General features: G+C 38.9%; 2 protein-coding genes across 2 annotated transcripts; one reads left to right on the top strand and one right to left on the bottom strand.

Moving 5' to 3' along the window:
• Nucleotides 1-505: 505 nt before the first annotated feature.
• bora (bora aurora kinase A activator) lies at nucleotides 506-4597 on the bottom strand. Its single transcript, XM_006783697.3, has 12 exons — nucleotides 4465-4597; nucleotides 4031-4185; nucleotides 3828-3934; nucleotides 3629-3674; nucleotides 3452-3530; nucleotides 3279-3323; nucleotides 3127-3183; nucleotides 2751-3019; nucleotides 2275-2437; nucleotides 1249-1805; nucleotides 1018-1152; nucleotides 506-706 (listed from the first exon to the last, which is right to left on the bottom strand). The coding sequence occupies exons 2-12, from the start codon at nucleotides 4178-4180 to the stop codon at nucleotides 686-688; spliced, it is 1629 nt and encodes a 542-aa protein (XP_006783760.2). The 5' UTR covers nucleotides 4181-4185; nucleotides 4465-4597; the 3' UTR covers nucleotides 506-685.
• A 22-nt stretch (nucleotides 4598-4619) lies between these two features.
• mzt1 (mitotic spindle organizing protein 1) lies at nucleotides 4620-9082 on the top strand. The gene is made up of 3 exons (XM_006783696.3): nucleotides 4620-4906; nucleotides 5038-5183; nucleotides 8625-9082. Exons 1-3 carry the CDS (start codon nucleotides 4855-4857, stop codon nucleotides 8646-8648), a joined length of 222 nt encoding a protein of 73 aa, XP_006783759.1. The 5' UTR covers nucleotides 4620-4854; the 3' UTR covers nucleotides 8649-9082.
• The last annotated feature ends 6931 nt before the right edge of the window (nucleotides 9083-16013 follow it).

Below are 16013 nucleotides of genomic sequence, written 5' to 3'. Positions count from 1 at the left end.
TTTATTCCTTGGGTTGATTTAAATTATTAGCAAATAAACACCCTGTGCACACAACGTGTCCTGAAGCCAGTCAAAAATACCAAACTCGAACGCAACTTAATGTGATAATAATCCAGAAACTGAATTTAACTATTAGAAACAGAGCGAAGAAATGGCTCAGTCAGCTTTTAATTCATTAGTGACATTATTCAGTGCATCAGACTGTGATATAAAACAACTCAGTATCAAAACAACATGATAAAAAAAGTTTTATAAAAATCATAAATACAGCTCAGATCTGATGTCGCCAGAAAGTCAACATATATCCAACACCAAATTAAAAGAAAACAAACCTCCCCAAACAACAACAAAAATGGTGCTAGGATCAATACAGCTTTCAGGAAGGTTATCGTTGTGCAAGTTGAATGCAGACTTGATAGTTTTATGCGGGTTTCAAAAGTACACCTATCTGTGGATTAGACCTTTGATAACCTGTGATTAAAGAAACTGCTTCCAGTCAGGCAACTTGTGAAACCCCATGGTTGTATTCATACCTCATTTAACAGTTAACACAATTCAGTCTAACCAAACATATTTACCATAAATGCTTTAGACATAGTGTAAACCTTGTTGTATTTGATTGCAACATATTAAGCACATGCTTTCACTAGAAGAAGAATCCCTGTCAATCCATCTATCAGTTGGCTCAGTGGTGAGGAAAAAACACCTGAAAGAGAAGAAACTTAGCTTTAATGAAAGAAAAAGAAAGTAAGGATATACAATGTACACACTAGAGCACACTTCAGGGTTTTCTGTTACACTAACATGTGGTCATTGTTTCAAGTGTCTAATCTTAAGTTTTTCTTAGTGAAGAGTTGCTTAAATTTTACTAAACAATTGATGAAAGAAGCAATATTTTCTTTTTTAAAAAGCATTATAAAACTTAATGCTGATAATAACTAATGGTTTTAGGAACAATTAGATCTAAAAGGCACAAACTCATATCCACATTCTTGTGATTGTGTGTAAAATCAGTACCTTTACTTTAGTGTGTCGAGTGACTTGGAAGGCGTCTTCTGCCATGTTTGAGCAGAAGAACTCTTTGCCGTCACAGTCTTTGTTGGTGCCATCAATAAGACTGACTGCTGAGGTAGTGTTATAACCGCTGTCCACCTGAACACGTGCAAAAAGCAGTCAATCAGAAATATTCTGTTACCCAAAACATCAATATGAAATTATCCTTGCTGGGGTTAAGCTCTTTTTACAAACCTGCATGCTAGAATCGTAGCGTATGCTGCTTCCCTCTGCCAGGAGAGACACAAACATGTGAGAGTTTTCTGTTGCTGATGCATTAACCATGCGAGAGCTGGTCAGCTGCTCGGAAGGCCCCACACCTTCGTCCTCCTCATACTCGAGCCTCGGTTCAATTTCTGTCTCTTTGCCTTCCTCCATTTTCACAGGTTCCATTGGGTCCACCCTCTCAGTGTTGGTGGGGTGAGGGTCTTGTGTCAGGGGTGATGATGAATCTAATTCCATAGAGGGGAAAGAAGAGCGAGTGGCAGAGGGGAGGTGTTCTTCAGCCACCTCATTGTCTGGGAGCTTAGGGTTGAGGATCGGTGAGATGAGGGGAGGGGAAGCCCAGCAGCGGCCTCTAGGTCTGGGCCTGGGTCGAGAAATGCGCTGGGGTTCATTGTGGCAATGGAGCTGGTGTGGGGAGCAGCTACGAATGGGAGAGCAACCCTCAACAAATGGACTCTCACTGCAGGAAGCGACTATGTCCAGGGGGGCACCACGTGGGGTCAAACAGCTCGGCTGGTTCCTCTCAGCTAAAGAAAGAACACAGTAACAATTACTCGTCTTTTTACCAACATTTTGTCTTCTCAGTCACATATTCTTTATTGGATCATAACATTCCTGAAGCACAACCCCATTCAGAAGATAACGAAGACACATCTGCCTCGATTACCAGTTGTTAATTCAATGTAAAGACCAAATTACAGGTGTTCTTCTTGCTGCAATGCAACTTATTCTGCATGTTATAATATCACCAACTAAACACATGGAGGCACCACCACCATACTCAAAGGATTATGTATTATAGAGGAAGATTTAAAACTACTAGCTGGATGAAAACTGTTGTCATAATAAAAAAATATATGTATATTTATATATTTTAAATACAAAACCGTGTCAGTGTGGATGTAGCCTTAGCCAATATTTCTCCAATTTTGATTTGTTTGGATTTTAAAGTTTCAGTTACAAAGTGTAACTAGTGTTTTAGTTACAACTGTGTACCTGAGCCAACAGGTGTGCGTTCTGCATGTGCAACAATAGGAGAAATTGTGGGGGAGATGAGGCCAGCAGGAGAGGACCTATCACGGAAGAGAGGACTGTCAATGCTGCCAAGGCTACAATCCCGGAAGCGTCCGTGCTGGATGGGACTCGAAGAGAACTGACCCTAAAATTACAATAGAAATTTTATTTATATAGCACATTTCATTACGTGTAAACTGCTTAACAAAGAAGATAAAAACCTGTGTAGGCTCACAATCCTTTAAGGCAGCAAAAACACAAAAAACAAATCAACAGCAACTATTTAGTGTAAGCCTGGGTGAAGGCTAACAGCGTAAATGTTCATTTTCCTGTTATTAAAATTATTCGTTGAGCAAAATATGATCTCTGGATGCATTTTTTCTCTTGAATTTTATGCTTAAAATTAAATAGTTTGGGTAACGGTTGTGTATATGAAATCTCTACACTCCTCTACTCACTGTAGAAGGCGTCGGAGCTGACACACCACAGGCCGAAGGGGAGGAAAAGATAGCCGATACAGCTTCTCCCTCAGAACCTTCAATGCAGTCTCCTCTCTTGGGAGATGGCTTTTCCTGACCGGCATTGCCTCTCTCTGGACTTGGAGGGCTCGAGCTGTCTGAGCCAATATAACTATTCTGGCCATCAAGGAATAGTTTTCGTCGCAAGGAGGAGCTGCTCAGACTCTCCTGCACTGGATCACACACCTCTTCATAACGGTAATATTCCCCTGTGAGGAAAAAACCCCCCCCAAAAAACAGAAACAGTGACTTGACAGCAGATTGTTTGATTTTCTTTTTCTCACTATGATCCTGTTGGTGTTTAGTCAAGGTTTACCTAGAACTTTCTCCAAATCAAAAGCCAAAGGCAATGTAAGGGTTGTCTGACATCCAACTGTAGATCAAAACACACAAAGTTATATATATATAAAAAAGTAGGTAAAAGAAAAAAAAGTCAAAACAGGTTTTAAAAAAAAAAAAGTAACCGACCTGAATTTTTTTCTGGCTCCACTGCAATCATTGCAGACATTGAACCTTCAACATTAAAAATAAAAGCTTTTACAAAACCAGAGTTTAACAGAAATCTATGGATAAAAACAAAATAAATACAAATACAAAACCTACAAGAATTAAGAAGTAACATAAACGATAAGATAACTTACTATTCTTAGAAATCTGAGGGACTTTACGGGTCTCTGGTGCCGCCCAGGGGGAAGGGACAATTATTCCTTTGGTGAAAAACTTTATTGGAGACAGGATAATGACATCAGTACAAAGGGAATCTATAAATTTTGGGTAAACTAAATTCTGTATCATTAGCAAAGATGAGATTTGGTTACCTGCTCAATAGCATTCTGACGTTTTTCCTCAATGTCCGAATCCGTCCTAAAAGAAAGACCACTCACTTTGATAGAGTCTTTAATAAGCTCCCCAGGTTTAATACATAGAGGAGGTATTAAAATCACAAAATAAAACAATACAGATCTTCCTCAAAGAATTTCACATTTGTCACAGTGTCAGCCTTATTACATCACTTACCTTGTCTGACTGAGGTAAAAAGATTGCCGCTGAATTTCCTCTGGGTCTATGTGCACTGGTAGGAGACTGGCCATTTCATCAATAGACCAGTTAAACTTAGGTGGAGTCTGGGTAAATTAAACAAGTCTAAAATTATTAAGAGACTACATTCACTCATGAGTAAATGAGTTGAGTAGATGATATGAAGTAAATTTAAAACTTACAGCTTTACAAGGTAGGGACTTAAATACAGATGGACTTGGCACCAGCGGTTCGCGAAGATGGTGATAGTCGTTTGGACTTTCAAAGGGGTTTCTAATGGAGGGCCTGCCTGGAGTCTCTGGAGTGATCTGGATCTCAGCATGGTCCCCCATTTTAGCTGACAAGAAATATCCAAGTCGGGATGACGATAAATGACAATCCAAACACAAAAAGACACTAAAATTATTTCGTTGTAAGGAGATTTTTTGTTTTGTTTTGTTCTACCTCTGGTACGTTGGCTACATTACTTCCTCTGTTTCTATAGTGTTAACAAACCTTCGAAGGAAGCAGCTTTTAAAAAGAGGATTTAGCTTCACACATTTCACTTCACCCCTAAGTTATTTATACATTTACGCAAGAACTAGATAACGTTTGCCTTACAACTGTTGGTACTTACAATTGTGAATGAGTCGGAACTCTAACAGCAATATACATTGAAAAGCCAGCAGCAAACAATCAGCAGAGAGACCAGTTCAAACGTTTTTTAATTTCGCCCACAAGGCAGGCTAGCCAATAGAATCATCGCAGGAAGTTCGCGTAACCAATGAAGAATTTCGTGTCGTCACTTCCTTCAGCACACTTTCGCGAGTAGCGGCAATGAGCGCTGTCAGCTAGCTAGGATCTTATATTGACCTTTACCTGATTGTGCTAGCCTGGTTTTTGCTGATTCAATCTAAATGTATAAGAAACGCCTGAAATCTGGCTGATTTTTTTGCGTTGTGTCTCTAAATCTTAATTTGTCAGCCACTTGCTAACAAGCGTTGGCTAGCTATAATCATCCATCACTATGGCCAGTGCAGCAAACGCAAACCTAAACGCAGTACGGGAGACGATGGACGGTAAATATGTAATTTCTGCGTGTAGTGTTTTGTGTATTTGTGTAGTAGTTGTAAATTCATCTTAAAATATATATAGTACGTTTTAGCATGTGTGTCATAGCTGTGTCTGTTTTTACCTCCTCCCCCAACAGTGTTGCTGGAGATCTCCAGGTTGCTCAACACTGGCTTGGATATGGAGTCTCTATCCATATGCGTGAGACTGTGTGAGCAGGGAATCAACCCAGAAGCCCTTTCTGCAGTCATCAAAGAACTGCGGAAAGCTTCCGAGTCCCTCAAGGTACAGTCACAGCCTCCCTAAAAGCTAATCTGCTCACATTGTATATACATGTAGATAATTTACTGAGCCAACAAGGAAATTATTGTTAAAGCGGCAGAAGGATAAAAATGGTATAATCTATAGCATTATTAAAGGTACCACAGGCTTATACTTGATTCCTTGTTAGGAAAGGTAGTGCAACATAAATCCAGTCTGGGTCCTTTCTGTATGACGTTTTGCATATTGTCTCCAGGTACTCACGGTCCCCCCACAGTCCAAAGACATGCATGGGGTTAGGTTAATTTTGATTCAAATTTGAACACAGGTCTGTCTGCATTAATTTTGCATTCTTTATGAATGCAAGTGGCATTAAAAAACATGTACACTATAAATCTGAGAAATCACAGAAAGAAGGTTTGATACAGAAATATCTCTGCCATCTTGTTTCACCTTTTTTCACTTGTAGAGTTTTATAGAGAACAGTAGGAATGCTTTCTTTTATGGACGCAGAGGCAGCCCTCTGTAGTTTGGAATGGAGTGAGTTAGATGGGTTGTCCATAATGGTAAGCAGTTTGTTCAGTGACCTCCTGTCCCTCACTGATTTAAATGACTCCAGATTCCAGCCAATGATGGTTCCAAACTTGTGGATTAGTTTGTTGATCCTGCTGGCATCTCTGGCACTGATGCTGCCTCCCACTGCTAAGTGAATCTGAGCTTAGAAAGTCCGGCCTGCTCTTACCCTTCTTGTACATAGCATCACTATTTATCCTCCAGACCAGTCCTTCATTCAAGTGAACACTCAAGTACCTGTCCACCGTTTTACCATCCTTACCTATAACGTTAATGGGCTTCGGTGCATTTTAATTTTTTTAAATTTCCTCTAAAAGTCAAACATCATCTCTTTTTGACATTGAGGAAGAGGTGATTTCTGCGAGACCATTTGTTTGAAATATGTTAAATATGTTTGAAACTGTGTTTAGGAAAATACTTTACATTTAACAGGGTTTTTTTGTGCAACTTGAACAATTTTCACATTTTTTTATAATATCTTAAATATTGGATATGCATGAAACTGTTAAAAGCACATCTAACCCCACTTCAGTGAATAAACCAGTGGTATGTCTCACAGTGGCAGTCACTTGTCTGTGGAATCGGTCCAAGTAGTTAATTTCTTTGGAATTGTTAGCCTGCCTATCAGATTTGCTTATCAGTTCTCATGGCGCTGGAGGAGGAAAATAGTGACACAGTCTGCAGCATGGATATAAACAATACTTTAGTTTTAAAAGCCAGTGCAATGCGAGTCTTTCCGGACTTATTCAGATGTTTAATTGATGTCAGTACTAAAGCGAACACCAGCAATGGCAGTGTGACAAGCTGAAAGGTGAACTGCCTGCAGCAGCTGTGTGTGTGAAGATAACATCTGAAATTTAAGAATGTTTATAAAGATGCGGCCTGGTGTAGGGTGACAGAACCTCTTTTTGCATACCAGTTTTACTGAGATATGCTGACACAAAGTAAGCAAAACACCTGATTTTAAAGCATTATGGGCATATTATTAGATTTGCACAGATATAAGAATCAATATAACTAAATCTTAAACACAGATTTCCAACGAAGATTATTCATTGAAAGAGGCTTAACATGTCGTCCAGAAAATAAACTGTGGCCATTTAATGCATATCAGGATATGAAGTACCAGATTCACAGAGGGGGTTTTTATATAAAGTTCTCTCCTAACCTGCTGCTATTGGCCCCTTTCAGATATGCTCTGCTGCATCTATAATCTGTTGGCTTCCTGTCTAAAAGACCACCACAGTCAACTTGCAAAAAAAGTAATTACTATAAGTGAGCCTTTGTAACATTTTTTTTATTCATATCGTTCAACAGAAGTCTTACTGCATGCAGTTGCCTTAACAAATAGAAAATGCCATAAACAGTCAAAGCACATGCAAAAAGCATTTTGTCCCATTCACTCATTTCTAATTTTCGGCGTTTCTTGTGTATGTTGCATTTTCTCTATTCCCCAATTCCAAAGAGAGATCTCTTTTTCTCTCAAGCTGTGTATGAAAGGATACATACAGCTTTCTTAGAATTACCATCCAGTACTCAACATCATACACACACACACACACATCTTGCTTGGAGAACAAAAATAAAAAGCATGAAGCGCAAATGTGGTCAGTGCTCAAGCCCACAAGCAAACAAATCTTTGGTATTGATGATAAATATTCTACACGTGTCCTTCAGTGTCATGAGGCTACTGTGACTATGAAGCTGGGAGGAACATTGATCTAAAAGCGACCTACTGTACACTTACTGGCCACTTTATTAGGTACAACTGCTCAAGTCCTCAATACAGCAAGCATCTTAACCCATCACATGTGAGCGTCTTGATGTATTTAGGCAGACATGTAGAGATGGTCAAAACAACCTGCTGAACCTGAAACCAATTATCAGAAAGGTGATTTGGTTGACTTTGAGCACAGGATAGTTGTTGTTTCCAGACAGGCTGGTCTGAGTATTTTAGAAACTGCTGATCTACTGGGATTTTTCTGCTATGAATCCCCAGACTGCTTTGAGCTGATAGGAAGGCAACAGCAACTAAAAATAACCACTTGTTGCAACAAATGTATGTAGAAGAGCATCTTTGAACATACAATGTGCTGAACATTGAAGCAGATTCCCCACAGCAGCAGAATACCACACTGGGTGGCATTATTGTCAGCTAAGAACAGGAAACTGAGGCTACGGTTTGCAAAGGCCCTGCCTTTTATCAAGAATTCAGGATGCTGGTGGTGATGTAATCGGGTTGGATGTTTTCTTGGCACTCTTTGGGCCCCTTAGTGGAAACCGGACAGTATTGTTAATGAGCTTATCCATCCCTTTAATGACCAAAGTGTGTTATCTTCATTTAACAGAGCTCAAATAATCCAAAACTGGTTATTTCACTGTATTCAGATGGCACCCAGATTTACCAGATCCCAGTAGTGCATCATAGATGTGCAGCTGACAAATCCACAGCAACTGTGTGATGCTATGATGTTAGTATGGACTGAAATCTCTATCTGTGCCTTGAAGAGTTATTGCTGTGCTGAAGGCAAAAGGTGGTCCATCCCGGTTCTAGCAAGGTGTGAGTGTATGTCAGAATGACAGACAGTACAGACTGAGAGGTTTAGTTCTGGTTGGTCTGTTAATTTTGTTGATTTTGCTTACAGTTTTCTGTCTGTGCTAAATTTAAAAAAAAAAAAAAAAAAGGGAAAAAACTCTTTGGTTCTCATCGCAGAGACTGAAAAACCACATCAAAGGTAATGTGTGATATTAATTTTGAGGTAGCCTTTGTGTTTTCCTCAACTTTTCCCACCCATTCATTTTTTGTTCGGCAAAGATGTCATATGCTTTTTACTGGTAAAAATATGAGTCATGATGATGACTAACTAGCTTTTTATTTATTTTCTCTTTTAGGCTTCCGAGAACTGTACAAACTGAAGATAAAAACAGATCACTTAAGTTTTTGGACCTTTTAATGGGATCGTGCCTCCTACCTGCAAGTGTACATACATGGGATCGCCAGCCAATCAGATTTGTCTCCGTTTTGGCACCGTGTGTCTAATTGGTGACTAATGTGCTTCTCTTTTGTGTTTTTAATGTAGTCTTCTCCTGAAATGAGCTCATACTCAACCATTCTGTCTCAAATATAGACATACTCCATGTGTTTCCTGTTACTTCAGGCTATAATTGACTTCCTGCCTTAATTTGAGTGCAGACTCGATTTATGATCATTAATTTGTTTTTCTTTTTTAAGATCTATAATATATTGTGAATTGTTTTAGTTTTGCTTTTCTGTTTTTTCTCAACTTTTGCCATTTTTGTTTTACATGTAGCAGATGAAGTGTAAATTAAAGTGTTACAGTGAGCGGCCACCAGGTGGTGTTGTCTTTCTTATTACAGTCAGAGGTCTTTATCGCTGTTGGGAAGCTTGCACAGTTGTAATTTATTCCACCAAGTTTTTCCTACTGACTCACCATTTCTGTGATTTTAATCAGGTACTTTTTAAAATCAAATTTTTCATTTTATTTCTTTATTTTTGTTTTATGTTGAGCCAGTTTTCCAAATCCATCCTGATGAATTCATAGTTACACCCCTTCACCTTTTATTGGGAGGTTATCTTTGTGCAGGATTTTACAAAGGAAATTATTTTTCCTGTCGGACTGGGTGAAAAGGAAAAGATACTGGCGGAACATTGCACAGTGTAATACAAAAACAGACCGTGCAGGACGCACTTCAAAAACGAAGACTTGAACAAGGGTCATTCTTTACAGCAGGATGCACTGTTGCTCTGAAATCTTTCCTCCTTTACGTCTGTGCTCTATTCTCAAAAATCATTGGAGAATACTGCAAACTTGCCCCTCCCCTCCCAAAAAAAGAAAACACATCTTTGATCAACAAGGAATAAAACTCCTAAATCACGTACAAGCACACAGCATTGTTTTGTTTTTGTCCTGTCTTTAAAATAGATCTTTTCATCTTCGAGACGAGAGAAAATGCTGAGAGCACAGAACATTCCTCCACAGGCCATCTATAGGCTAGAGGAGACCTCTTATTCACACAGGCTTTTATCAGTAGCTTGTCTGTGTCCCCTTATGTGTGAGAGTTTAGGTGTTCATGCAGTGCTGTAGATGTCTACAAATGAGTAGCCCCTAAGCCATCTGACAGTAACACCTCACCGCTCACAGGCACGCCACAGAGAAAGCCAGCGATTGAGCAGGAGAGCATGTGTGTGTGTAAGCATTTCTGTCTTCTTCTGCTTTGTCTCGCCATCTTGACTGACAGGCTCCGAGTCTAAATCTCTGTACTGCTGCTTTGATCTCCTAACACAGTATCTCTCTGTTCTTCTTTACCAACACCGTGTTTAACCAAGAATGAGAGACATACAGACTCGATACGGTGGCTCTGCTTGATAGTCCGTAAGCCAAAACAACCCCAGGTCTCGGTGGGGGGTGAGCCACAGGAGATGCTGATGAAGGAAGACCAAAACCTGGAATCTTTTTCTTTTACAAAAGGAAAATTGTTATGCACGGCTTGATTGGCTACTATGGGCATGGGATTCGGGATGTATTGCCCTCTGTTTGATGTGTTTGAAGGTTTCTCCTCATCCTAGCAGCTACTTTGATCTCTGTTAAACAAAATATTCCCAAATCCCACAGTCCTAACAGAGATTAGCGTCCATATATGCATGAACATCTAAGAGGTGTTCAACTAGGGCACTGGTCAGGTCACATGACTGTATCAACTTAAGAGGCGAGCGGGTCCTCACGTAAAAACTTCTAAAGGTGTTTATATTTGTATGTCTGATAATTATCCAGGGCGAGGATTATTTTCTTTCTGATAAATGAGGCCAGTCTCATTTAAAAGTGAAAGATGTATGTGCAGCAATTACAGTTCAGGTGTGTGCAGTGGATATTAGGAAAATAATTAGACTGGACTGATTAGAAGGTCCCTAAGTAAAGGGAGAGATGGTCTGTTGATGTTTTTCCAAAGCTAAATTACAGCAATATTGGCGTATGAAAACAACTACAGTGGAGAGACTAATTTAAAGCAGAGTTTAAACAAAAGTCAAAAATCTCTGTGTGTTCGGGTCACTAATTACCTTCAGCAATAAATAGGCTGGGGTGAGGCGTTCCCTACAGAGACGTGGCTTTGTTTGTCCATGAAGGCTAGAATTTTGGGTTTAAAAGAAAATGTCATTTTTGACAAGTTATTAAAATTGTGCGGTTGTGGTAATAATTGAATTTTTTTTAATTGAGTTATAAAAGAAGAGACAAAGTTCACTATTTGAAATATTCTATATCTAAAATGTTTTACCACCACTTAGATACTTGCATTTGCACAATCCACACAGTGATGGGAAGTAATAGAGAAGTATTCAAAGTCCTTTTTTTCAGTAATTTAATATGCGACTTTATACTCCTGCTACAATATTTCAAGGATTAGGTTTAAAACCCATAATATCCACATAGCTTGCATTAAAATGTGTGTTACATGAACGCATAAGCAACTGGAATCCACTTAACGCACAGTAATTTTGGCCCCTTTTTTCTGTATGTAAATATTTTTAGGTTTCAAGTTAATTTTGCTAGTAAGTATTATCTTTTGCTGTGCAGTGGCCACTATGGTCTCTAGTACAGGATAATGGCACTTTAATTTTTTAAAGATTCTCTCGAGACTATTGCTTTAATGGCATCAACTTGTTTTAGAGCAAGTGGCATGGGACCATAAGCAGAAAGCAACAGTACTTTTTTTTTTTTTAACACGGTGGTGGGTTTGGTTATTGTTTTAAAAAATGTTTATCCATTCCATCTCACAGCTATCACAAACTATTGATCATAACAGTACAGATTGTGCAGTAGTACATTAGCCTCAATAACAGCACTCCAGTATTGTTTGAAGTAATATTTGTAGAGCAGATCCTTTACTGGTAATTGGTGTACCTACTTAAGTAAGGATAACTTAAGCAGGAAATTAAAACGGTTCTTCTAACACTGATTAAAAAAATGTCATTACTAAGCAGTGGAGCATATCCTGGAGGTCTGTATTCTGTATTGAAATGATTGATTGATTAATATTTCTGTAACGGTCTGAGCCTGTTTGGCCCTCATCCTTCTGCAAGGTGAAGCTCCACTGACTGTATTTGCCCCAAGAGGAGTTCTGTGACCTTGTTAGTGATTTCGCCAATACTCCACCGCTGATTAAATACTGGGCACATTTTTAAACCTTAAGATTATACTATTTAGGTTCCAATTCAATTACATAGCAAGGAAATTGGATCATAAACTCTTTAAAGGATCGTTAACAATCATTAGACAAGATAATAGCATGGCAATCAAAATATGTTTAAAAAAAAAAAGCAAAAAACTTCCAAAGTCTTTTAGTGACTTTGTTGTTTTTGGACATTTTCCAAGATGATTAATTTGGAAATGATTGATTTACAGTTGTAATTAGCTGTGCTCTGCATAGATGCATAATAATCGTATATCTCCCTGCTTGTTTTAAAGTATTAATTGGTTTCATTAACAAAAGCAGTTAATTGAATAACAATTAACAAAGTTGATGATGGTATCGGCAGCGCATGCAAACTCCCTTGTGTTTTCCCTGTGATGATAATGAAACCACCTTTTTATCAGATTGAAATTTTGTGTGTTGGACTATGTAATGACTAATATGATATTGAGCTTATTAGTTTATTCGAGTGACTCACTGAGGCGTTAAGCTGGTACTGAACACTTTGTGTTTAACAGGTAGGCACCATATGCTGCCTTAATCAGACGTTGGAATCACATTTGGTTGTTAAATTGTCTTCTAATAAAAGCAGGTAGTAAAACAACTTGTGCTAATTCAATTTCATGAGAGTTTTTCTGGAGTGAACAGCTGTTTCTGTTTGCTGGATTGCTTTAACAATCTCCCTCTCCTCTTTCTTATTTGTAAGGTTTAACTCCAACAGCTTGTTTGTTCTTCAACTTTTCTTGTAGAAAATAGAGATGGAGGGTGGACGAGCTGTCCACTCTCCTTAAAAGAAGACAATGGCAGGCATATTGTAGTGACAGCTTGCATTGTGTGTGCGCTTGTGTGTGTGTAAGAGAGAGGGAGAGAAAGGAGAAGCGAGATGGAGAGTATGCGTGTGTGTGTGTGTATATTAGAAAAACAGAAAAATTTAGAGAATGTGTGCACGCGCGTGTGTGTGTGTGTTTGCATGTGTGTTACAGTGACAGCTTGTATTCTGCGTGATTAATGATGTGCTGTGTGACTTGATAAGTGCTTCGGAGGACCAACGCTTGTTTCAATTAGACCTTGTGAAGGTCGCGACGCCGCGCCGGCCTCTCATTATCATATCCATAATCAATCCACATTATCATAGGGGAATGTGGAATGGATGTGTGATATCTTGGTCATGCACACGCACACGCTCACAGGCACCTAATGACATACCAAAACACAATAACATACTCTCTCACTCACAAGAGCACACGCACACTCTTCACTCCAAGTTGATTTGAATCATGACAGTGGCTGTCGGAACGGATTGTCTGTTCAGATTAAGTGTATGTTTCTGAGAATTAAGCAGCATTGATGGTGGTGGCATTTCAGATCCCCACTGCAGACACAAATGCCAAAACATCATTCTGTCATTACCCCCCTCCTTCTCTTTCACACAAGCACATATATGACCACACACACACGCACACTTAACTAGGACCCTGGGGCATTTTTAATAGAGGCGAAGTGATTCGTATGTTTTTACTCCTCTAATGAGAACAGATTGAGTGGTATTTACACTTCATCGGCTGATCTAACCACCTACACATTTCCCTCATGCTTCTGCTGCTCACTGGCCAAAACAGACATGTGGAAAGGACCAGAGCTTGGCTTTCAAACAGCGACACAACATGAACATTATCTTTGTCTCTTTGGCTCATGGTGGCAGCGTGGCAAGATAAATATGAACTGTTAAAAGAAGAAAACTGCAGCCAGAATTGGGATCTTAAAGGAAGCTGCGTGTATTTGATTCAGGCAATAAAACGGCAAGGAAAAAGCATCTTAAACCAGATTTTAATCTCTGGCAAGCTCGTTGTTCTGGCAAAGGGCAACTCACTTGGGATATGACTGTTATTTCCTAGGAAATCTTTAATATAATCAATAAGTCCGCCGAACATAACAAACATTTAAACAAACTAATAAGGATTATATAATGCAATAAAAATAAAGTGAGGGAAATGTTGGAGGTTAAAACTTAAATTATAATACTACTGGTGCAATTAGAGGTCCTGAAGAAGATATTAAACATTAATTAACTCAGTAGGCTAATATTCAGTGAAGGGAGAATCTTCCCAGGCGGTCAAGACAGATAGGCTGAGGAAGAGGAACTTAAAGCACTTCAAAGACTAAGGATACCACTGATTTGGCATTTCACTGCTATGATATTGTCAGATTTACAATTAAAAAATGTGGGTAAGTAGTTTATTCCATGCATTTTATTCTAGTGAGTTTAAAAACTATGCTGCTCGCATAACCCAAAAAGATAATTACGTTGGAGAATCAGGTGTGTTGTGCTCATAATGGATAATTTAGACTTCAAAATAAATGAGGACCACGCTGTACTTCCCAAGATCTGCGAGCAAGCTTTGATTAACATTAGAGTGAAGTATGAATTAGTTTTCCTGTGTGTGCCACACTGTGTTTTTATACTTGAGTGACTTGAGTATTGGGCTACTTCATTGTTTTCTTTTCAGGGGAGTTTAAGCACAATGGCTGCTGTATGAATTAAACTCATGACCTTCCTGTTGTGAGACAAAGTCACTTCCCACCAGTTCATCCTGCAGTGGTATTCTCTGGTAAAATGAAAAATGTAATTAAACTGTAACCTAGCGGTGCAGTTTATAGGTGCGAAGCTTTCCTCTAGGCTGGCATATTACTCATCAGGTCCTTGTTTATACCGTTGTGCAAAGTTGACTGAGTTCATCATAGATCAGCGAATCTATAAGCCTATCAGATGATGGCTAAAAACGTGCAAAGCCCTGCCCTGGGAGGTTAGAACCGAACATTTTACTACCTATTAAACACTTAAAGGTGGGAATTTACAACATGAATCAGCTCTTCTCAACACTAATGGCTTTATCGGTGTATTTTCCACAGATGGAGAAAGAGAGTCGTGACATTTCTTTTTGCCAAGGAAAAGGCCATACTCAGCAGGAGTTATCAAAGGCAAAAAGTAAAAAGTTCGAGTTAGCTATCTCTCTCTCTCTTTCTCTCTCTCTCTCTCTCCCCCTGGAGATACTCATGTTAAGCATAATTAAGCAGATTTGATTAGCATCAAGCCTGGCTTCCTCTCTTGACTTTTAATGAATGTAAATCTACCATCTACATCCTAAAGATTAATTTCTGCCAATTAAAAAACACAAGAGGGCTTATTCGAGAGAGGTGGGGGGGTTGGGAGGGAAAGAAGTGTTAAAGTCCTTTGAGTTGGAGTACAGTCAGAGTTTTATCCTCTTCCCCCTTGTCTTATGGTGAGATGGTCTCTGGAGATCTGTGTCTCTCTCTCCCTCTCGACCGAGATCATTATCAACACAATGTTCCGTGAAAGCCACTTTGAAAGGACTGCAAGCTCCATATGTAAATGATGGAAGAGTGAGTGTGTGTGTGTGTGTGTGTGTGTGTGTGTATGTGTGTGTGTGTGTGTGTGTGTGTGTGTGTGTGTGTGTGTGTGTGTGTGTGTGTGTGTGTGTGTGTGTGTGTGTGTGGATAAGGAATCAGTTTGGGGTAAAGGGGTCAATTTGTCAAGCCAAGGTTACTGGCCCCTGTACGAGCTCTTGTACAGCCGCTTTGCATTTATAAGAGAGAGGAGGTGCAACATAAATTACCTTTAAAAAAAAGTTCTGCCTTTTTTTAATTGATTTTTAAAATATTTTATGATTTTTTTTAATCCACCTGTGATAACACTATCAGATTCGACACTGGCCGGGTGGTATTTTTCCAAATATTTAATTTCATTGACAGATCTGCATAAATCTAAAATATGTCTTTTTTCATCAGCGCAATTAAAAAAAAATAGACTGCACATAAAAGTCAAATACTACCACTTCTACATATCTAATATTTGATATATTAGAGTGAGGCGTTCAATACTTTATTTAAAGCACTCTGCTTGTCATAATCAGATTTTTAAAAGTCCCTCTGATATCCATAAAGACTAGTATTTGGGCATAATACAAACATTTTCTCTCAGAAAAAGTCATTTACTTCTTTCCCCCCCGAGGATAAAATAATTATACCCAAATATGTTATAGGAAGATTACCCTA

Source organism: Neolamprologus brichardi, chromosome 13 (assembly GCF_056152115.1).
Source record: "Neolamprologus brichardi isolate AB-2024 chromosome 13, ASM5615211v1, whole genome shotgun sequence".
NCBI classification, from domain to species: domain Eukaryota; kingdom Metazoa; phylum Chordata; class Actinopteri; order Cichliformes; family Cichlidae; genus Neolamprologus; species Neolamprologus brichardi.
Note: the sequence above shows the minus strand (reverse complement) of the source record. Positions and strands in the feature narration are given on the sequence as shown.

Bases quoted from the DNA above. Each gene is read 5' to 3' on its own strand.
- bora (XM_006783697.3), bottom strand. From the start codon at position 4,180: ATGGGGGACCATGCTGAGATCCAGATCACTCCAGAGACTCCAGGCAGG. The intron at 3,675-3,827 runs GTAAGTGATGTA...TCTTTCTTTTAG, and splicing joins TTTTACCTCAGTCAGACAAG to GACGGATTCGGACATTGAGG. The intron at 3,531-3,628 runs GTAACCAAATCT...TCTCCAATAAAG, and splicing joins GTCAGAATGCTATTGAGCAG to TTTTTCACCAAAGGAATAAT.
- mzt1 (XM_006783696.3), top strand. From the start codon at position 4,855: ATGGCCAGTGCAGCAAACGCAAACCTAAACGCAGTACGGGAGACGATG. The intron at 4,907-5,037 runs GTAAATATGTAA...CTCCCCCAACAG, and splicing joins AGTACGGGAGACGATGGACG to TGTTGCTGGAGATCTCCAGG. The intron at 5,184-8,624 runs GTACAGTCACAG...TTTCTCTTTTAG, and splicing joins AAGCTTCCGAGTCCCTCAAG to GCTTCCGAGAACTGTACAAA.